Source organism: Cavia porcellus, unplaced genomic scaffold (genome assembly GCF_034190915.1).
Source record: "Cavia porcellus strain 051 isolate PalLab524CR breed Dunkin Hartley unplaced genomic scaffold, mCavPor4.1 scaffold_14, whole genome shotgun sequence".
NCBI lineage: Eukaryota > Metazoa > Chordata > Mammalia > Rodentia > Caviidae > Cavia > Cavia porcellus.
This window is the reverse complement of record NW_026947497.1, coordinates 46,821,075-46,844,009: the sequence shown is the minus strand read 5'-3', so window position 1 is coordinate 46,844,009 and position 22,935 is coordinate 46,821,075. Positions and strand designations below refer to the sequence as shown.

At 41.3% G+C, this 22,935-nt stretch overlaps 1 protein-coding gene across 1 annotated transcript in view; it reads left to right on the top strand.

Moving 5' to 3' along the window:
* The first annotated feature begins 2,367 nt into the window (after positions 1–2,367).
* The window catches only part of LOC100718982 (alpha-1,3-mannosyl-glycoprotein 4-beta-N-acetylglucosaminyltransferase-like protein MGAT4D), a 38,631-nt gene continuing 18,063 nt past the window's right edge, over positions 2,368–22,935 (top strand). Inside the window, exons 1-8 of the mRNA XM_063260522.1 lie at positions 2,368–2,636; positions 7,939–8,097; positions 10,265–10,402; positions 12,187–12,317; positions 15,523–15,569; positions 18,131–18,241; positions 19,679–19,754; positions 21,918–22,032. Of these exons, the coding sequence (XP_063116592.1) occupies positions 2,534–2,636; positions 7,939–8,097; positions 10,265–10,402; positions 12,187–12,317; positions 15,523–15,569; positions 18,131–18,241; positions 19,679–19,754; positions 21,918–22,032 (880 nt within the window). The 5' untranslated portion in view covers positions 2,368–2,533. The remainder of the gene's footprint in view (positions 2,637–7,938; positions 8,098–10,264; positions 10,403–12,186; positions 12,318–15,522; positions 15,570–18,130; positions 18,242–19,678; positions 19,755–21,917; positions 22,033–22,935) is intronic.

Below are 22,935 nucleotides of genomic sequence, written 5' to 3'. Positions count from 1 at the left end.
CATGCTAATAAGTATATCTAGTATCCTACACCCTTACCCTTTCCTTTAATGAGATTATTTAAAATCTACTCAGCGTTCTTGAAAACCGCCACCTATTAACTACAGTCACCAAGTCACCAAGCCAGCACTGGTCCTCCTGCCTCCCCGAACTGTTGACAGCTTTCCTTGTTTCTCAAACCTTCACCTCCACCCCTGTAGAAAACAGGGCACCCACAGAACTACTCTACCCTCTTGGACTTCTCTATAGCACAAGAGGAAGGAACAAGGAACCCTCTTTGCCCAGGAATTAATGCACAAATTCCTTTTCCTATACCTCCCTAACCACCCATGCTGACACATGTAAGTAGGTACATTTTCTTGGACATCCACTAATAATCCAATCTGCTTTAAGTAGCTTTCTACCTCAATCACCAGCGTAATTTAGCTTCATTTGGGGCACCCCACCCCCAGTGCATAAAATTATATCCCAACATGAAAGATAGCAGCCTTTCATACTAATAGAATTCAGAGGAGGGAAATCAAAGTGATCTGTTGTGCTCAGGTTTTTGATTCGTGAAACACACAATACACGAGGCATCAAGGTATTGAAAGATCTGAATGGTTCTAGAGGATGCCAGACATTGGGGAGGCAGGGGAATGGTACAGAAAGCAAGAAGCAAATGTAAGATGTTCAGGGTAGAATCAAAAAACAAAAACAAAGCAAGCCTGGAAGATCACTGGGGCACTTAAGGCAGACTTCGGGGGAATGAGGAAGCAGAGAGGCCCTGACTGAGTTGGTATTATCCTGGAGGAAGAGAAGGGCTGCTCACACAGGAGGACCGGGAGCCAGGCCATCTGGAGTTGGACAAGGCGTGGACTGCCTGGGGTAGGTGCCACAGTGACACTGGCCAGAACTTCACTATGATCGGTTGGGGTTACTCATGACAACAGAAATGCCTGTCTGGAAACAAAGTGTTTCAGAGCAGGATCCTATTGATTTTTTTTTAAATTTCTTTAAAGAGAAAAAAAAAAAAACAGTGAAAGGGTACAAGTAATATAGAATTTCAAGAAAAAAAATGTACAGTAAGAAATCACTAGTTAATGGATTACATATTGTCATCTTAGAAATTGTTCAAATTACATTAAGATAGCAAGAGGCAGTATGGTAACCATTGTTGATCACCTAGTATTTTGCTTTTACATTATTATGTCCATCCTTTTGATTTGACTGATTCTGTTCTGTTATGTCACATTTGGTTTTACTCTCTTCAAAAAAAAAGTAATAAGAACTGTGGGAATAATAACACCCAAAATGTGTAATTGTCATTGTACAAAAGAAAGGAAAAGAAAGTGCTCTAAAGAATATAACTGCATATATATTTAAGTGTATAACATAGATAACCATATTACTGAGTTTTGTTGGATCATCGAACAAAACTGTTTCCAGTCTCACTGTTTGAAAGTCCACTTTATATGCTTTAATTTTGTAACTTGAACAACTATTTCTAAGATAACAATATGTAATCTATTAACTAGTGATTTCCTATTGTTTATTTTTTCTGAAATTCTGTCTAACTTGTACCCTTTTTCTGTTTTTCTCCTTAAATTAAAAAAAAAAAGAAATTGTTCAACAAAAGTATACAAAGTGGACATTCAAACAGTGAGATTGCAAGCAGTTCTGTTCCATGATCCAACAAAAACTTAGTAATATGGTTTTCTATCTTACACACTTAAATATACATGCAGTTTTAGACCCGGAAGCACTGATGAACATGAGGGGCCCTAACGTGATAGCTCACTTGGAGAAGTTACATCTTGAACTCGAATGTGCCATCCAAGCAGCAGTGCTGGGAAAGCAGCTAAAAACGTAAACTGGAGCTCTAGGGAGAGGACAGAAGCCCTGCTACTGCGAAGGTCTGCGCTGGACAGTGGCCCTCTCCCACCCCAGAGGAGGGCTGCTGTGCCCATATAATAAAAGCCCAAGGTGAACTGCAGACTTCAGACTCCAGGAAAGTCGCCAAGAAATTGGAGCCTGGGAGGGGAGGGGTTTAGCTCAGAGGCACAAGCGCCTGCTTGGCAAGCACGAGGTCCTGAGTTCATCCTCAGTACGAAAAATAAATAAATAAATAAAATAAATCGTAGGTTGAAGGAGCGGGGAAGCTGAAGCATGTCTCTCATTCCTCTCGAGGTCTGGCCTTGTCCCTGCTCCACCAAAGGTCCTCCCCCGTCTCCAGGCCCACCAGAGACGGCCTGCGAGCTCGAGCGGCGTGGGGGGCCCCACTGAGGCTCCCCCAGCCCCTCCGGCTTGGGCGCAGCCCGGCTCCTCCGCTGGACCAGGGCCGAGGCCCAGGCCACCCGGCGGGCTCGCTGGGGTCCGCAGCACGCGGCACCGCGGGAGGAAGCAAAGGCTCAGAGCTCCCTCACAACTCCGCGCAGGGGACCGCTAGGCGGCGCTGGGGACCCGCAACCCGGCGACCTGGCGACCTAGGTGACCCCTGCGACCCCGTGCACGACCCCCGCTTCCAGCCGCCGGCCCCCGCGCCCAGGCTGCGCCATGCGGATCAAGCGCGGGAACTTGCTGGTGGCCTTGGCCACGCTGGTCCACGGCATGCTGTTCAGCTTCACCTGGTTCTGCCTCTCCAGGATGACCCAGACCAGTAAGCGGGGACCGCGGACCTCGCGCGCATGCCCGCCCGCAGTTGGCCCCGCGGTAACTGGCGCCCCGTCTGATCCGGTCTGGTCTGGTTCAGTCCGGTCTGGTCCGGTCCGGTCAGGTCTGGTCCAGTCTGCTCTCGGCCTTCCACCCCGCCACTGTGCCCTGGGGCTCCCTTTGTTTCCAGAACCGCGAGGCTGTGGGCTGCCCTGTTTCTCTGACTCAGTGTCTGCCTTATCTTTCACCCTAGTTGTCCATGCTGTGACCTTTAGAGTTCATACACTTGAGCTTTTTAAGATTCGACAAACTGGGACTTATTAATCCAGATCGCTTTAGGTTAAATTCTCATTTTTCCACTGAACGCATTTATGACTTGGGTGTAAACCAGGTCATCTCAGCAGTTGCCTTGAAGCCGGAGTCTGAAAGTGACCTCATATTAAGTCCTTTAGTCAGTACTGTGTGGTGTCATAATGTCCACAGAAACGTCCAGTTCTATCTCAGCGAGATACTACAAAGTACGTTGTAAGATTGCTAGTCTTCTTCTTTTTGTCCTCCTTCCTTTTCTCCAGACTATTAAAATGTTTTTATTTGTCTTAGAACAAACAATGAGCACGTTTATAACAAAAATAAATGGTTTCTTGTAACCAGAAAGCAAGTAATTTGGGGAGGCGATTTAGAGTAGTACCTTTAGAGAACATTGAATATAATTAATATTCTTATATTCTTGTAAGAATATAATTAATATTCTTACAAGGATTTACCGAGATTCATACAGACATTTTGATGTTCTTGTTTTAGTTACAACCAGAAAGAAGTTTACTGCCTCAAAGGATTTAGATTCCCATCATCCAGAGATTCATGTATCTCTGAGAATGAAACACTCTTAAAATAACAAATAAATTGGAGTTTTAATTTTCTATAACTTTATCATGTTAGTCATTAATTTCTTCAACAAATATTTAAACTCTAGGAAGACAAGCTCTTTTCTGTCTTAAAGCCAGAAAGGTTTCTTCTCATGGTTTCAAAGGCTTTGCCACAGACCTTTTCTCTCTCCGAATTCTGAGCATTGCTTTTGTCCCCAGCGTTTGGAGAACTGTGCAACAGCTGATAGGTGAGTGAAGTGTTTGTTGAAACACGGAGTGATGGGTGCCAGAATGAGTGACTGAGTTTACTGAGTACCTGTTTGCGTTGCAGGCCCTAGGTTAGCAGCACCAGCACCAGCACCACCGCCACCATCCTGCTCCTGGAGTTTATGTCATGGCTGGGGAAGCACATGTGTAGTATGTGGTTACTGCCTGAAGTCAGGTGTAGGCAGGAGCAGGAAGGAAAGTACTGCAGGTACACTTGGGTGCTCACCTGCCTTGAAACTCACCAAACTTGACCTCCAGTGCTTTCTGACTCCATATTTAGTCCCCATGTGTGTCATTCCTTTGCTACTCTATGCACAAGAAAGAATTTGTTGGTAGCAAACGCATTGTGATTCACTACCCTTTTCAGCCAAAACCACTGATGGGATACTCGGTTTTTGGTGCTCTTTGCTCTTCCTAGAACTAATCAATGAAGGTTACCAAGGAGCCCATGTATTCTGATGTGGTTGTCACAGAAGGATTTTCTGTGTGAGTTATATTTGAACAGATTTCTAAGTGAAGTGATGAAGCATTTGTGTGGATATTTGGGGAGAAATCCTCCAGACAAAGAGGAAAACCTATGCAAAGGCCCTGAGTTACTTTGGGTTGTGTTTAGTTTGACGCCACAGTAGGACTAAGAGGTCACCGCAAGGTTTTGTGTAAAGGAGGGGCACGATTGTATGAATATATTTAAATGATTGTTGGATTTGGGTTATGAATGAAAGGAAGAGGAGAGAGAAAAGAAAAGAAAAGATAAAATATTCCAGACGTTTTGGTTTCTCAAGCGTAGCTGTGTTGACTTTTTGCACTGGATAACCCCTTCTGGGGATATAAGAAGCACATCTTACATATTGCAGAATTTTCACAGGATCTCTCCACTCCATCCAGCAGATACCAGTAGCTATGTCCCCACTCCAGCTGTGACTATTGATGTTTGAAAAATCACTGTTTGTTACAGTTTAGATCTAAAATGCCACCCAAGGTCACGTGCTGGGGGCATGGTTTCCAGCTGATGTCTTCCATGAGAGTGTGAGTCTCATCACTGGAGGAATCTGCTGATGAGTCTATTCACAGGTGCATGCAGCCTGGGCTGTTCGGAGGCAGGGCCCAGACATAGGACATGAGTGATCGGTGTCTCCCTGGAGACTACATGTTGTCCCTTACCCTGTCATCTTCCCTTTCTCATTGTTTCCTGGCTGCTGTGAGGTAAGCAGTCTCCCTATGCTATGCCATTCCACCATGGGGCCTGCTTTGCCACAGGCCAAGAGGCTATACAGCAGCCAATCAAGGACTGAAGCTCTGAAACCGTGAGAAGAAATAAACCTGTCTGGCTGTCAGTTGTTTTTCACAGGCGTCTTGTCCCAGGGATAAAGCACTGACACAACTGAATTAAATAGCTAAGAATGGAGCTGCCATTTACTGAACTGGGGGCTCAGGCAGGAGCAGGTGTTGGTGGTAAAAATCAGTATTTCTGTTAGGCATGAAGTACCCATTAGAGATCCTGGAGAAAGAATTGAGTGGGCCATCGGATGTGTCAGGCTGGATCCACACTGGCAAGATTAACTTGAAAACTGTCACCATGCAGTATCAAAGCCATGGAATAGGATGACACCAGCAGGGAACAGACAGAAAATACCAAGCAGTAAGGCTTACAGTATTTCACTGTCAAGGAAAGCAAGAGAGTGAAGCCAAGAAGGTATTTCAGGGAGACGAGGACCGCCACAGTGAAAGACAGAGTAAGTTCTCCAGTGCAGTAGTGAAAAGCCATCTCACTATCCACCAGGTCATCATTCCTGTTGACCATCATTGATGACCACAAACAGCCCATTGTGTCCAGGCCTTCGGTTCTTGAGATGCTTCATCCTCATCAACATGGACAATTACTCAGGCCACCATTGTGCCCATGTGTGTCACATACCAGAGACTGATGCTGTCTCATTCCCAGTGTCGGAGTGATCACTGATAACCGGTCCCAGACTCCCTCCTTTAAGAGTGTGTTTCCTGCATCTCTGGGCGTGTGGCTCTGGAAGATAGCTCTAGTGTAAGAGTTATAATTGGTTGTTTAAATACATGCTCCTTGTCCCATTCCCTGCAGCCTGCTAGCCAGTTAATTTAGAGTGGAAACCTGGCTTTACCCTGTAGCCTGTTGTTCTCCTGTAACCTGGAGAACCTAACCTGCAGTTAGGGAAACACAGTAAGTAGTCAAGGGGAGAAAGAATGAAAGTGTCAGCCTGCCTCTCCTCACCGGGGTACTTACTGAATGAGGAAAGCCAGTGGAGGAGGGCATGCCCAATTGTTTGTGGCCTTGTGTACCAGGGTAAGGAGTCGGGGCTCGTGCACCTTTTGTAGGCCCAAAGCAGTGTTTCCAAATTAGTCATGAATTGGAGGTGAGAGACCAATAAAGAGGCAATTACAGTCCTACAGCTGTAAGCAGTAAAGGCTGTACTATGCTAATGTCGGTGATCATAAAGACAAAACTATTAGAGGTCTGCAGCAGTGCTTCGCAAATTTTAATGTGCACACTGGTCAACTGGGAACCTTACTGACATGCACATTCTGATTCAGTTGGTTTGAGATGAGTGGCCTGAGAAGCATTTCTAGGACGATGAGAGCTGACCTGCAGAGATTTGCATGCCAGGTGTTAAAAAACATCATTTAAAATTGCCTTCACCGATTCCTTTTTACCTTTTAAAAATGTGGCTGCCTGGAATTTAAAATTACAAATGAGGCTTGTATCTTATTTCTACAGGACTGCAGTGTTTGACCCCTGCTGTGAGAATCAAGATTCTGTAGTATTTAGGATCTCACCGGGAGCTTTTTTACTTGGGCTGACATGGTGCTGGCTCCTTAGGCACATGAACTAGTGTTTGTTCTCACAGTGTTATTACATTACAGAGATGCTCGGTGACTCAAAGCATCTCATCACCGCTTATTTCAAACCTCTGTAAAGTGGCTTGGTAACATGCTGTTCTCAGTAAATACTGAATACCCAACTACTGCACTATAAATACTGCAACTAGAGTACTGACCCTTTGATTTATCACAGAAGAAAACTGAACAGCAGAAAACTGAACGCAGTTTGGAAGCTGTAGTCTGGGGGTGAGCATTGTGTATGGAGAACGCCCAGGAGCCAGCACCCCACCCCACGGTGGAGGAGGATCTGCTCAGCTAGGAGGACTGTGCAGCTGGAGCTGGGAGGGAGGGCAGGAAATGAGGCCAGAGCAGAACCCAAAAGCAGACAGTTAGAGCTGAGTTTGCAACAGGAAGGCCTGTGGCTTGTTCTCTGTGTGTGCTCTGAGGCCTCGGGCGGCTCTGAGCTGAGCAGTGGCTTCCCCCAGCATCTGCCATCACCTGTCATGTGTGTCCTTGCTGCCCCAACGCAGACAGAAGAAAAGCAGTCAGTATGGAACCCAAGCTGGGTCACAGCTCAGTGGCACAGGATTCTCCCTGGAAAGCACAAGGTCCTGAGTTCAATTCCTGGTACCAAAAAAAAAAAAATGGAACCTAAAAAAGTCATTACTATTTGTTTAGTTTCATACTGAGTCTTACGTTTTTTTTTTTTTAAATCCATTGAAATTTATTGCCACCCAAGTCATGTATTCAACTTTGGTTCCACTCACATCATTGCCAATTTCTGTCCTTTCTCTGCTAACTAAAATAACATCTATCCATATTCTCATGTCCCTAATAGTTTCTCTGGCGATAAGGTATGGTCAAAACATAGGGTGAATGTTTAACTTTAAATTAGTACAGTAAGAGACACTGCCATTAACTCTCCTTAAAACACCCCACTCACCACTCTCTGAAGTGGTGCTGGAGCCCTCTTTCCTGTCTCAGCCTCCCTGCTGTGGCTGTGCTGATGTTCTGAAACCATTTCATGGTCACTTTGACTCTGGGAAGAAGCCAGAAATCACGGGGTGTCAGATCCGGTGGATCAGGTGGCTGAGGACACAGCCTCATGTTTTTTGAGCCTGTCCTTCTGCTGGGTGGCACTGGGCAGCAGCATCCCCTACGTTTCCAGTCACACTTCCTAAAGACACTTTTGGTTATAAGTGTGTATATATTATTTGCCCTCTATATAAGTATGTGGATGTACATATTTTACATTTTTAATCCCTGTAAATTGTGTCGTACAATTGCTACATGTATAAATACATACTTTTGTCTTTTTCTTTGCAGGTAATCAACTAACTAATTGCAAAAACCATATTTTGGAGTTTAAGGAAACCATACTACATTTAAAAAGTAGAAGTAAAAGAAATAGTGAAGAACTCGCAAAGGCCTTGACTGAGATGCAGATTGAAATTATGCAGAGAAGAAATGTGCCACGAGATGTAGGTCTGTGTTGCTTTTGTCTGTGTGCATGGTAGCTTATCTGTCTTATGGTTCAGTTTCTGGAGATTTAGATCGAATGCCTTCTGATTGTTAGGGATTTTCCCCTCCATGGCCATCACTAAGCTAGTTCCATGTTCTTACTGCGAGGCCGAGGACCACACTCCAGTTCTTTCTTCTCTCTGGTCTTGTACCCACCTATTTGTATCCACCATGGCCAACGGGAAGGCTGCAACATCTTGAGTGCAAAGCTTCGTTGCTCCAGGGTGCTTCTCCCGTGCGATCCAGTTCTTCCCCACACTTCAGCCCTGGCGGTCACGGACCGGCTTCCTGGCGGCTGTGCAAATGCAGCCATACAGGGTGTCACCTGGAGACAGGCTCACCTTTCCACCAAAGACATTTGATTCGTTTTGGCTTTAGGCAATTACAAATCAATGCCGCGGTAAGCATTCATTACCGAGGGCTTTTTTGTTTTGTTTTATTTCAAATGAAGAGACATTTTAATTTTTAAGGATTACATCTAGAATTGATGTGGTGTTGTCAAGTTTGTGTTTAACTTGATTGAAATTGCCAGACTGTTCTCCAGGGTGGACGCACCACTTCGCGGCCTCTGAAGCAGAGTAGAGGGTCATTCCTGCTGTTGTGTCCATTCCAGTGTCAAGATGCCTCAGTTCTAAGCATTAATTCTCTCCATGATAGTGGCGTTGAACCTTTTTATGTGCTTATTTGCTATCTAGATATCAGTTGACAAACATCTGTTCCAATCTTTATCCCGTTTTTTAACTGAGCAGTTTGCTTTCTTGTTGGATTTTGAGAGCGCTAAATATTATCCTGGATACCAGGTGGATACGTGACTTGGAAATACTTCTTCCACTCTGTGGCTTGACTTACCTTTTTTCTTTTTGTCTTTGGCTTTGTCTTTTTCTCCACCACCTGACCTGGTACTGGGGCTGGAACCACCCCAAGCCTTCACACTGAGCTATATCCCTAACGCTTTTCAAGTTTTGAGGCAGGGCCATACTAAGTTGCCCAGGCAAGATTTGAGTTTGCAATCCTCCTGCCTCAGCTTCCCAAATGCTGGGTTTACAGATGAGCACCACCATATTTGGCTTTATTTCCTTGATGTTCTTCAGAGGGCAAACACTTTTCTTTTCGTTGAAGTCCAATTAATCAGGTTTTTTTGTATTGTTATGTTGTATTGAAAGCCTCCTTCCTTAGCCCAGGTCATAAGCATTTTCTTTGTTTTTTAAAGACTTCGTAGTTTCATGTTTTACACTTGTATTTTTGAGCTAATTTTTGTAAGTGGTCTGCAGTACAGAGCAAGGCTCAGGGCTTTCATTTGGATGCTGAACTGGTCCAGCTCCAGACTGTAAGCTGTCTTTCTGTGCTGATCGACTGCCTTTCAGCTTTGTCAGAATCACTCATGTGTGGGTGGGTGGACCAATTCTGTATTCTCCAGTCTGTTCCACTGCATGTTCTTATGTAATACCATGCCATTTTGATTACTAGATTATGTGGAATGAATTAAAATTCAGTACTATGAGTCCTCCAAGTTTGTTTTTGTAATTGTTTAAGAAAATTTTAACAGAGGATATAAATGCAGTCACTAAATGTTTAAGGGCTAGAAAATGATTATAAAGATGTAAACTTTAACGAAGCGATATTTATCAGAATTAAGAAGTCATTTCTCCCGCATGTTTCATCCTGCTGCCCTGTGGTGTAACAGCTCATGGTGCTGGGTTTAAATTAAAATAACTTTTAAGATAAATATGAATCAATAATCTCTAAGTATGTGTTATTATAGTATAACTTTGATAATTCACATTTAAGAATATATTTCTTTTTTATCCTAAATTAGAATGTCGATTAACTTACTAACCATTATTTTAAAAATCTGTATCAAATAGAAAAAAAATCCCTGATTAAAAACTCAGAAGTGGGACTGGGGATTTAGCTCATTGGCGTAAGTGCCTGCCTGGCAAGCACAAGGTCATGAGTTTGATACCCAGTATCACAAAAAAAAATAAAATAAAATAAAAAATGAAAACTCAGAAGCGGGGCTGGGGATTTAGCTCAGTGGTATAAGCATCTGCCTAGCAAGTGCGAGGTTGTGAGTTCGATCCCTGTTATCACAAAAAAAAAACTCAGAAGGCCTAGTTATTTTCTCTTTTAGATGAGAAGAAAATGAATATACCAAGTGAAGGAGAAACAGTTTCTACAATATTTGAAGACTTTAAGTTGTTTCTACCTCATCTAAGGAGTGTCAAAAGAATTTATCCTAAAGTAATCATGAGCCAAGGGAAAACAGATGGTAAGAAGACTCAGACGTAGAAAACTGCTAGATGTTCTGATATTCGGGGGAATATGCTTTAAAGTTTGAAAGTATAATCACTTGTATCCCAGGAGATTGAGAGGACCCCTCCAGCCCCTGTTTGGCTTTAGGGAGGCCTTGTACATCAGCAGCCAAGATATTCTCTGGTCTGGCAGAAAAAGAATAGTTGTATACATATTTAGTACTTTGATTTAAAAATCTGTTTTAATATAGATACTTTAAAAATAAGTCAATACGAATCAAATATACATTAAACATCTGCTAAATACTTGACAAATCTTTTCTCTTTGGTTTTGAAAAGCTATTTGTACTTAGCTGGTTTCCTATTTTGCCATCTTCTAAAAAGAGAGCCTGGTCAGCCAAAGTTTTACACAGAAACAGCGCTCACCCCTGCAGCATGAGATGAGCTCAGTTACACAAAATAGGAAAAAAAATGGAATTTGAAGCAAGAATATTGGGCCAAAGCTGAGTTTTATCCTATAGCAGTGGAAGATACCTCAAGAACTGTACCAAGGTAGTGTGTTCCAGCCCTTGAAACTTGATCCCTCATCACATGGCACAGAAGAATCAGTTTCAGGTCTAAACTGAAAGACAGACAATAGGCCTTCTTGAGGATAACTTGGGAGAATATCCTTAGGATCCAGAGATAAGTGAAGATTTCTCAAAAGAGTGAACGAACTATGAAGGAAATGACGACTAGACTGCACTACATTAAAATTCAAAATTTCTGTACGTTAACAGACACAGTGCCGAAAAGGGAACCCAGAATCGGGGTGATATTTTATGACACATAACAAACAAGAGGCTCATATTTGAAATATATAATGAGCATCAGTCAACCAGTGAAGGAGCCAGGTATGCGGCACACACCTGTAATCCCAGCGCTCTGCTGAGGCAGGAGGGGTACAGCGAGCTCAACCTAAGGGCTCCCAAGCATTCAAACTCAGTGGTAATCTGCAAAACACTAATTTTCCCTGTTATTTCCAAAGCTTAGTCTCTTTCTTTAAATAAACGTTTCCCAGCTTGTTGTATACTATAGCCCTAAAATAACTGTTTCATCAATCTGGTGATTTAATTTTCTTACTTTTTAAAAGATGATTTTCAGAAACCCTCACTCAGCCATTCTGGAAGTCCCTCTTATTTTCAGTGTGGGGAAACTGAGGACAGAGAGGCTGTCTGTGTTCTTCCCTCCTCTCACACTGCCAGGAACTGGGGCCGCCGTGCTTGGCTGTGGGTAGATTCCTTGATGAAATCTTCATGCAGCGCTCCTTTAGGATAACGTGGGCTGGTCATCCTTAGTGCTTCACTTTGTACTGGGCCACAGAAAGGCATGGAGTCCTTCCACCAAACCACTCAGGAATTACTTCACACATCTCTCTCAATAATGAAGATGTCTCACAGTCTTCACTGGTTCCAGTCTCTTCAAAGAAGAAGGCCAGAGAATCAGCCATTGTGTGACAGTTAGTACCGAGTTAAGTGAAAGCCATGATGAGTTTGATTTGATTTCCATTGCACCAAAACCTTCCAGCGTAAGACCATTGTGGGGCACATTTAATCCACTGACTAAAATATAATCAACTGGAAATGAGAATTCCCTCCAACAGAAAATGAATGATTTGATAGCATAGAGTTATTTTTATAATGTAGTTTCAAACACTTTTTCTAAGCATAAGACAAACCCAGACATAGAAAGAAGCATAAAATTAATGCTGTTGTCTTTCTTTGTGCCTTGACATGACGCTCCCACACTCCTGTGTCTGCAGTTTCTTTTGCGCTAGGAATTCCCACTGTGAGCAGAGGAAATCACACTTACCTGAACCAAGTGCTGAACTCTGTTGTCACCGGGATTAAGCCCTGGGAAGAGGATGCTGTAGTGATCATTTCTGTCGCAGATGTATGTATGCAAAATAAGAAGTTCTTAGTCCCTCCCTATTGTTCCAAATTCCCTTCCTTCATGGGAATCATTTTATAATTTCAAGTTTTTATGGTAAAATTTTTAAAAATGGAATACATGCCTGTTTTGGGGTGCAGACAATATTTATAATATATTTTGACACTTTTGAGAGAGAATTAAATATATAAAACTATAAAGAAAACAAAATGGTTTAATGTGGGAGAGATAGTTTTGATAAATTTGAATTGCATCTAATATAGCTTTCTATAAGATACATTCTATGCATTCTCTAAAATACAAAATTATATTTAAAAACAAGAACACTGAAATTGATGCTATGGTAACAGATGTGCTTAGCCCAATGAAATATGGTAAATGTTGCAGGGTGTGCTGACATATGCCTGTAATTCCAGCATTTTGGAAACCAAGGTAAAAGGATCGCTATGAGTTCAAGGCCACCTGGAGCTATCTAGTGATTTTAAGGCATAATAATAAAATATTTTTTAAAGTTCTGCACACATATATCCAGAAATAATTTATCCAGCCACAATAATTAACATTAATTGAGGGACTCTTTATGCCTGAGGGTTTGTGGAAAATTTTTCTAGACATTATTTACAAGCTATGTTACATCCCTAGAAAATAAATATCGCCATCCTGATCTTTCAGATGAAGAAAAAAGAGCTTAAAGAAAGCTAAGGAATTTGATCAGTAATTAAAAATTCAAATTTAGGTTTCTCTAATGGCTCCAAAGATTTCTACTTTACCCCCAACACCATTATGATAATCACTGTAGAACTTGAAAATTTAAGTAAAGCAACATTGTACTGGGTATATATTAGTACCATAAGACTTTTTGAAGAGAATTTGGCAACAAGTATCATATTTAAAATGTGTAAATCTTTTATCTCAGAAATCCAAATTCGAGGACCTTATCCTTAGTAGATATTTATGCAAGAGTTTAAACACAATAAAACGGTGACAGTTTAGAGTAATAGTTGAACCTCAGGCTCTACATCTGATTGCCGAGGTTCAATTTCAACTTCCACGCTTCCTGGCTTGTAAACTTGGGCAACTTACTTAAGTTCTCTGTGCCCACTTTCCTTGTCTATTTATTGATGCTGATGCCACCTGTGCCACAGCATTCTTTGGGGAGGAGATAAGCTAGCATACTTTAAAGTACTTGACTTAAAACTATGCAAAACATAATTATTTCAGTGCAGTAGTGCTTGATGTCAGCATAATATTGGGGGGAAAAACAAAATATCTACCAACAAGAGGCTAACTAAACATTTTAGATCTCTAATGCAACACTCTGTGGTCACTAAAAGGAAAAAGAGTATCTCTACACTGATACAAAATCATACCCTTACCATATTGCTGAATGTGAAAAAGTTATAAAGCACCACGTTTAGCATAATGTATTCCATGTAAAATGAGAAAGAAGAAATACATAAAAATGGGTGTGTAAAGAAAAAAGAATTGCCAACTTTATTTTTTTCCAACTTTCGACTGTTAGCTGTTTGTCTCTATGACAAAACACTGAAGATAAGCAGCTTAAAGGAGGAAGAGTTTATTTCAGTTGATGGTTACGGAGATTTCAGGCTAGGTGTCTTGGCTCCTTACTTTTTAGGCCTGAGACAAGGCAGGAATCCCACTGTGGAAGAACACTGGAGGAAAGCACTCAACTTATGGAAGCTGGAAAACAGAGGGCGAGGGTCTCAGGGTCTCCTTCTAGAGCGGGACCCCAGTGACCTAAGGCTGGGACCAGCCCTTGCATACATGGCCTTGGGAGACTCAAGATTCAACCCACAGCATTAAAATAACGGTCTCCAAAATAGAAATAATGCTTATCTCTGGATGCTGGAAGTTAGAGGAATCATGATTATTCTTTCACTTGAATGTCTTAAAATAAAGATGCATTTGAATGTGCAAAAAAAGCCCTCTACACAAAATTTGTCAATGGAATAACTACTAGAAATATGTAAACAAAAGATTACACTTACTCCAGTTCATCCCGGTTTCATGACATATATTGGAAGCACATACATAATCCCCATAGTGTTTTGACAAACTTCTGTGTTTATTTTGGTTTTTTGCTTTTGTTTTTGTTTTTGTCTTTTTGAGAAAGGCTCTCACTCTGCAGTTCAGGCTGGCCCTGAGCTCACTTTATAACCCAGGATGTTCTCAAACCCAGAACGATCCTCCTGTCGCAGTCTCCCCAGTGCTGGGATTATAGGCGTGCATCACCCATGTATTTCTGTATTCCATAGTCTTTATTTGTTTGCTTTTTGCACATTGCATGTCTGTTTAAAATACTTAGACAAAAATAAATAAATAAATAAATATAAACAAAATGCTTAGCAAATAAAATATTGGGGAACCAACTTGAAATTGCCACCAGGAAGGCTTAAGAAGTATATTAAGTGATATTTAAACTAATATCTTCCAATGTTGATTCCATTTATGGCTCTCTTAAGAATTTTAGGTACTGTAATACACTTGGCTGTATTATATCTGATGTTTTAAAACAACATGGTTATGCGTAGTCAGCTGCCTTTTAGAGTGCTCAGGTTTGACCACAGAACTGTCATCCTTTAAAATACTTTCAGAATTTTTTACTGGAAACATTTGTGGGCTCTGAGGTTGTGGGTTATAAACAGCATCAGTTATTTTTTTAAAAAGTCCCAAAGGGATCAAACACCTGAAGATTTTCACCAATGAGTTTGTAGTCCGATCTAGCATACTGTTCGATGTTCAAATAGCAAGTCAGAATTTAGGACAGAAGAAATCTGGAACTCAAGCTGAGTCCTACTGTCAAAAAATTGTGGTGTAATTTTAAAGTTAATTGTTACATAATACTCAGAAAATGAAGGTATTTTCTGCAAAAGCAGTTCTTTAAATCATACCAAGATGACCATTTTTAGAGCAAAATCCTTTATCAGTAAACAATTCCGTGTACTAATGTTTAAGTGTAAAAATGGTTAGTGATTTTTCATATTGTGGCCAAGGGACTGTGATGAAATATTTTCTGCATCCAAGTCACATTTTTTAAAGTAGATTTATAAATCTCATATAAAAAGAGGAAACACTAGAAAATATGAGAATGCTAACATTCCACATATAGATCCACATATAGCAAAAATGTTTTAATAATAAAACCATGAGTCATGCTTGCTTTCATCAAATTTTTCCTCATTTGTAGAGTAATGAAGATTATGTAAAGTGGGTTGGTGACATGGTTACAAAAAAGTGAGTACTGCATGATAAAGTAGCCTTTCTTTCATTTTCTGCCATGCTTTTCTCTGTCCAGTAACATTATTATTTGCTTAGGATCATATTCTTTGTAATCAATGTAGCTGTGCGGCAGGAGCCTGGTAGCTAATACTAAACTGGGATGAGGTATAGCTTATGAGTTCTCTGATTTTGCAAGTTACCAGCTTATTAAAATTCATAGGTTATTATTGTTAAAATATGTGTCCTTCATGAAATCTACTGACCTGACAGAGAGTGCTAAATAGTGTTCAGAACACTACTGTGTGAGATACAGTGCTGGAACCAGCCAGAGCACGGGTTGACGAATCAGCGCAAAATTATCTATAAAGCAAGACTTTACAGAAGAGACTCGGGTCTCCTAAAGCTTATATTCAGATGGGCAGTAGGACTCGTTAAAAACAAATCACAGTGTGGAGGCTGTCATTAAACCGTATGGGGATTCAAGACCACACAAGAGAAGTAGTATTTAACTTTTTGCCAATTCCCCCCTGGGCGTAGCTGCCGCCTCCTGCAGTCTCAGCATTCTGGGGGTGAAGCAGGAGGATCACAAGTTCAAGCTCAGCCTGGACAATTTAGCTACTTAGTGAGACCCTGTGTCAAGACTTAAAAAGGCTGAGACGTAATTTAATCCTGAGCACCGCCCCAGTACACAAAAGAAAGAAAGGAAAAAAGATTTTTTTTCAAGAAGTAATGACTGAGTTGAATCTAAATGTGTCAGGAGATCTTCTTCAGGAAAACAAGGATACATGCTGTACTTTAAAGCATTGAAATCATTGAGTATTAAGCATTTTATTTCTGTTAGGAAATGTATCAAGAATAGTTTAAACACTGCTTACCTTCTTGTTTGTCATACAACTCAAATATAAGGCTAACATCTGTTCCTACTTTGGCAAATTATACTACTTCTGAGTTCAGACCAGGTCTGAACATTTTATCATTTGCAGTTCCAGGGTGAAACACTAATTCTGAGTTTCCTTAGTGAGCTTGCTTTAGCAGCTTCACTTCCAGCGTGACTTGCTTTTCATGGGGACCACCTTCCTCACTGACCTCATGACACGTTCACCTCCACCAGCGTCCCTTTGATGTGGCTCTGGGGTCTCCCCAGTGGAAGCTGTCAACATTCTGGGGAGGCTGCCTTGTACTCACATTGCAGAATCACTGCCAGCACCATTGCTTTCTGCACTTTCATCTGTTTGTGGATTCCTTCTGTCGCTTCCCACTTCTGCTAAATGCCACATGAGTTTTTTGACGACTAGGAGACTCCGGGGACAGCACATGTGCCTGCCTTCCTGTCTGTAAGTGCATAACCCGTGCACGGGGACCGGTTGCCGACTGACTGGCAGTAGCCTTGCGCTCAGTCACTGATGCGCACCTGTTCTTTCTGTGGCGATTTGGGCACGAAGGAATCAGTGGTGCAGTTTGTTCTCTGCATGATGATCTGGTTAACACCGCATGATGCCTGCAGTCTGAACAGTATGGTGGGGGAGGCTGTTGCCTGACTAACTCACCATCACTGTAATTGAGGCATTCGGAGTGATGTAGTTGGAGCCACCAGTTTTGCACAATATTGATGCCGTGTATATAAAGCTTTGTTCTACTTTTTACTTTAGACAGTGAAAAATAAACATTTTTTTGAGACTTTAACATTCTGATGAATAATGTTATTCCTAAACGCAAATCCTTCTTAGCACTGGTTTATGTCTCTAAAGGAATATCATTTCAAGTTCTATGGGGTTTCCCATCCTTTATCTTGATGATACGAACTTCGTATGACAGCTTTTGTGAGCAGTATGCTATGGATTTTAGTAATGTCCTTGTTGATCTCTGTATTAACTTTTAAAAAATCATAAAACATTACACATAGTTCTCATTAAATTCAAATCTATACATTTAAAAAATCTAATGATATTGCTTTCTTGGAGCTGTTTTCATTACATTAGTTGCAGTATCTTAAATGTCAGCATACACCTGCGTTTATAAACTTGAAAAACTAAAAGTGACAGGTTTTTCCTGGAAAGTGCCTCTTTTTGATGTTGGACAGCGCCTTCCTGTGTTTTTCTCGTGAACCCAAAAGTCAAATGTCCCACTTTTTGCGCACGTGCGAAGGCTCTCCCAATCAGCTATCCGTACGTCATTCCGCCAGTCCCTATAATTCTGCCCCTGTCAAATTCAAAATAAAGCCCGTGGTTCTCCCCCAGAATTTCCTAAGGGGGCCTGCCTCACTTTAGCAGCCCTTCTGTGCCCTCTTTTCTTTCTTTCTGCTTTCTTGTTTCTCTCTCGCACCTCAACTGACCAAATAAAAAGTACCTATAATTTTTACAAATTGAAGTTATTTCAAATGTTAATTTTTAAATATGTCTGCCATTAATTTGGAAGAGAACTACTTTAGCTAAAAAGTAGTTATATGATATTGATACCATGTCAACATGTGAAATAATTCAAATCACAATATTATGTGGATAAATGCATAATTTTTCAGTATTTATGTTGTTTTGCTAAATTAAATATTAAATGTGGTCATTTACTTCCATTTACAGATTCTATAGTCAAGTGAAGTCTGGATCCTTAGAAGTTATTTCAGTCCCTGACTTTTTTTATCCAAGCATGTTACACGAGGAACCAACTGATGATGCCCAAAAGAAGAAGCGGTAGGACATGTTGGAGAGCTGCACTGCCTCAGTTACTTTCTCCTCACTCAGACACAATATCCAACACCAACGACTTAAAGAAGGAGAGGTTTCCATTGGCTCATGGTTTAGTCATCAGTGAGTTGGTGGCAAGGCAGAATCAGCATGGGGGACTAGCTTTGTTTTTTTTTAAAGTTGTAAGTGGTGCCAGGTATGATGGCGCATGCCTATAATCCAGCACTTGGGAGGCTGAGTCAGGCGGATCACAGAGAGATAGCCCAGCCTGAACTACAGACAGTTTAAGGCTAACCTGAGCTACAGAAAGAGGCCTTGTCTCAACAAAATAAAAATAGGAATAAAATAAAATGTAGTATGTCAGCATCTAGGGGTTATTGTTCAGCTTTTGTTTTGCTTTTTTGATTTTTAATTAGTTACTCACCTTAGTCTCAGTTTTACAATCATAAACTAGGGGTTATCCTGGACTTTTGTTTTTCCTTTTGCCCTTTATAGCTCTAGCACTTTTTTTTTTTTTTTTTTTTTTGAGACAGCTTCTTGCTATGCAGTCTAGGCTGGCCTTGAACTCTCTATAGTCCAAGCTGCCTCAGCCTTTGTTGCTGGAGTTATAGGCTTGCACCACCACACCCCTCCAGCATCTCATTTAAAATCTCTCTCCACATTATTGCTCTCCTCCCTGCCTGGGCCTGGACTCAGGCCTCTCTCCCCTCCTCTGGCCATCACAGATTCATCATGACGTGATTACTGCCGCCCTTGCCATGGCCAGCATCATCCCACTCGGTGCTCCAGGCTGTGTGCCACAGGTGCCCCCACACACATTCAGGCCTGTGCACCGCTGCTCGGTGTTCGAGGAGCAGCCTGGCTCCCGAGCCCACTCGCTGCACTTCACTGCGATGCCCTTTGTTCTGCTGTGTCACATGGCACTTTCCCAGGTGTCCTGATTTTGTGTTTTAGAAGCCCACACAATTTTATTTATTTCTGCAGTAAAGGAGATCAGACCCAGGGCCTCATATGCCAGGCAGGTAACTCTGCCACTGAGCTACCTTTCCGATGCTTACTTATTAATTCTCTGCCGATTCATAGTAGATTATGTGATCCAGACATAAGGGCACTGGTCTGGGAGTCCAGCTTTGTATCAAATGAGAATAAAACTCTTTTATGCATTCATATGAACAAAACTCAAGGTCAGAAATAATGTTAACTTCCTCACTTACATTAAAATTTAACTAACTGAAGCTATAAAAACTAGATTATGTTTATCCTAGTTTAGCAATGGCAGATACCTCCCACTGAATAGAGAAACAAGCAACTTTTTAGCATAAATATATTCAATTTTAATTAATACAGCTATTACTGTTAATAAACTGTGTTTAGAAAGTATTTTTGTTTCCTAGCATACACTTCTAAAGATGAGCATTAACAGATTTTCTTGTCTACTTGTAGTTGGCGTATAAAACAAGTATTGGATTTCTGTGTTTTAATGGCATATGCCCAACCTAAGGCCACATATTACTTACAGGTGAGAACTTGATAGAGGTACAGTTTAAAATGACAGCATTATATTCTCCCTACTTCTTTTAATTTCTTATTTCTTACTGTGTTCCTCTGCCTTGCTTTGTACCAGAACACAGAAAATACCCATAATATTGAAATGTCAAGAGGAATTTAAAAATTGATTATATAGTAACATCCTCACTGGGATCACTATAATACAAGAAATTACAATCACCTGAAACAAACTGAAAAGCAAATCTAAATTAGGGAAGAAAACAAGAAATCGCACTGCCTGTGTTGTTTCCACCCACAATTTTACTAGACTGAGCACCTGTGTTCTGAGCGCTTCCTTTGTGTCAGACGTTGCATGTACTTTTCACTTTTCCCTGCATCACTTCACACTTTATGAGTTACATAGTTCTACGTGCCTGATGTATCTGTAAATATAAATCAGTTTTTATCTCTCATTCCCTCCATATTTTTAAATCGTAATGGCATGGTGCCCAAAAATAAGTCTGTACCTAGCACACTGGAAAGTAGGAAGTTAGATAAAAACTAAATGCAAGATTTTCTCTTTTCTTGGGAAAATAACCCTTGTGATCTCTATTCAATGGCAGTAAAATGGAAACAGGAGAGCCAGCAAAACCCTGCACATCCTGTGCCCTGGTGAGGTGTCTGGGGACTTCCACACTTTTCAAAATCATTGAGAGGACCTACATGTTTACGGATTACTCGATTACTCGTAATATACGTTAAGTGAAAGGAAAACAAAAGAAAAAGAGAACTGGCTCTTGTTTTCATCTCCCCATCTCTCAGGGAGCCCTGTTTTTCGGGGTCCTTGTGCCATCTCTCTTACCAGCCAGCTGTGGGTGGGAAGAGTTCATTTTCCTTTTGTCACCTCTCTGCCAAGGACTGTTTTCTCAGTCACAAGAGCTGGAGACAGAACACGGCACCTGTCATTCCAAGCACAAAGTTAGTCTTGCTGCAGTCAGGACCTCTGTGTTCCTTGGCACAAAATGACTGTTGGGGTCCTGGCCCCCAAAGCAGTGCTATAAGGTGGTTTGGGGCCTTTGGAGGTGATCAGATCATGAGGGTTGACGGGTGGTGATTGGGGCGAGTGCCTTCATGTGACAGACCCTTTCCCCTCATGAGGGCATACAGGAGACAGCACTGAGGAGTGGGTTCTCCTCCACAGCACACGCTAGGTCTGCTGGAGCCTTGAACTCCAACCTTCAGCACCCAGAGCTGTGAGACATAAGTGACCACTATTTATAAGCCAGCTGGTCTAAAGTACTTTGTGGGAGTATAACAGAGAAGTTAAAAATCAGCAGTCCAATTCGCTATAAAGTCACTGTGCTCACCTAGCCCACCACGTAGTTAGATCTTTAGACTCAGTCAGCCTTGACAGACCAATGGCACCAACTTAGGGACAGCCTGACCCAGCTCAGTCGGAGTGCATCTATCTGGACAACTGACACATAAACGTATTCTATTTGCATCACTGTCCAACCAAGACAAACTAGCCAAAGACAGCCTTGGTTTCAACCATCCCTCAGCCCCAGCTCCCTCCCTGCCTGTTTTCTCCTGCCTTATTATGATAACCCTTCTGACCACCCTGCCCAGACAACTGGCCTGACATCATACAACTTGATTCATGTAACCAGTGATAGGACAACCTCTGTCAGCTTTTAAACTTCCTGCTCATAAAATGTGCGTACATCTCTGTTTCACTCTCAGTGGGTGCTGGTGACTTGGGCTTGGTCCCACCAGCCCACTTGTGTAATAAACAGTTGCCTTCCAGCGCCTCAGGGCAGAGGATCGTCCATTTGGTTTGATGTCAGATTTGCACAATGATAGCAGCCCAACTCTCTCTTACCTTAGAAACTGAAGTACTTGTGACAATGAAAGTGGATTTTGACAACTGGACCCTTCCATGGAGAATTTAAATTGAGTGGTATAGGTTATTATTTAGGAAAGATAAATATAGTCTCACTGGTTACTTTCAGAATCATAAAACAAAAGCTGATTATAAAATGTCTTCAGTAAATTAGACTGAAAATGAAGTTATCTCATAAAAGCATCTTTTCAGTATATACTGTTGCAAATATTTTCAGTCTTTAAGCTCATATAATTTACTCAATAGAAGCATTCAAAATCTTGATGCCTTTTTAATGTATTTTTTCTCCAGCTACAAGATAATATAATAGCTAAAAAGACATACTTTATAGAATTAATCCAATTTGTAAGTAATATGACTTCGAACGATTGGTTTTGTATTCAGTTTTCAGCGCTGGGATTCACAGGTAAGTGATGGATTTATTTTGTTGGGTCCAGCTTTTGTGCACACAATACTCTTCAGACTTAAAGAATTTGTCAAAAACTTGGTTACTATATGGGAAGGAAAGGCATAATTCCTATAAATATCCTATAACTGTAATAATAAAGTCAGCTTCATGTATTACAACTTCAGTAACATATTTTTGAACAATTTTTTCTAGATAGACAACATTAATGAGACAAATGACATATTACATAAATATGTAAGAGCAACCATTACTAAGTCTGGCACCTGTTGGCCTAGGGACAAAGTTGTACATTTCTCTTTTTTATTTAGAAGAATATAGAGGGGCTGGGATGGAGCAAGAGCAAGAACCCTGGGTTTAGTCTCTAGCACCAAAAATTAAAAGAAAAATCTGAACCTCATAGAAATGAAGATACAAAGGAAGGAATTTTGTCTCAGGACTATTGTACTCTACTGTCTGAAGTTTCTAGAATGCCAAGGCTGACATTCTTTAAATACGATTTATGCCCACCACAGAAAACTGAAACTGAGCCCATAATTTGACTTTCTTTCCCCGCTCATCCAGACTCCCTTTCTTCTTCCCATTCTTCTTTCCTCCCCTCCACTTCTTTCCCGCTGACCTTCAAGGCATCTTGTAGAATTTCACAGTGTGACATTATTGATTCATCTGTTATCTATTGACCTATCCCGTCATTTTATTTTCTTCTGTTCCCAATGCCTACCTCAACTTTCTCTCAGACCCTAAGATGTTTCACTTGAATGTGTTCAAAATATAAATATGTGTACATCCAGGGATGGCACTTAGTGTTCCTCCGGTTTGTGTCTGCTTTACTTCAGTGGTAACACGCAAGCCTGTTTCTGTTCCTTGCATTTTTGTTCTCCAAACCAGATTTTCAGATGTCCA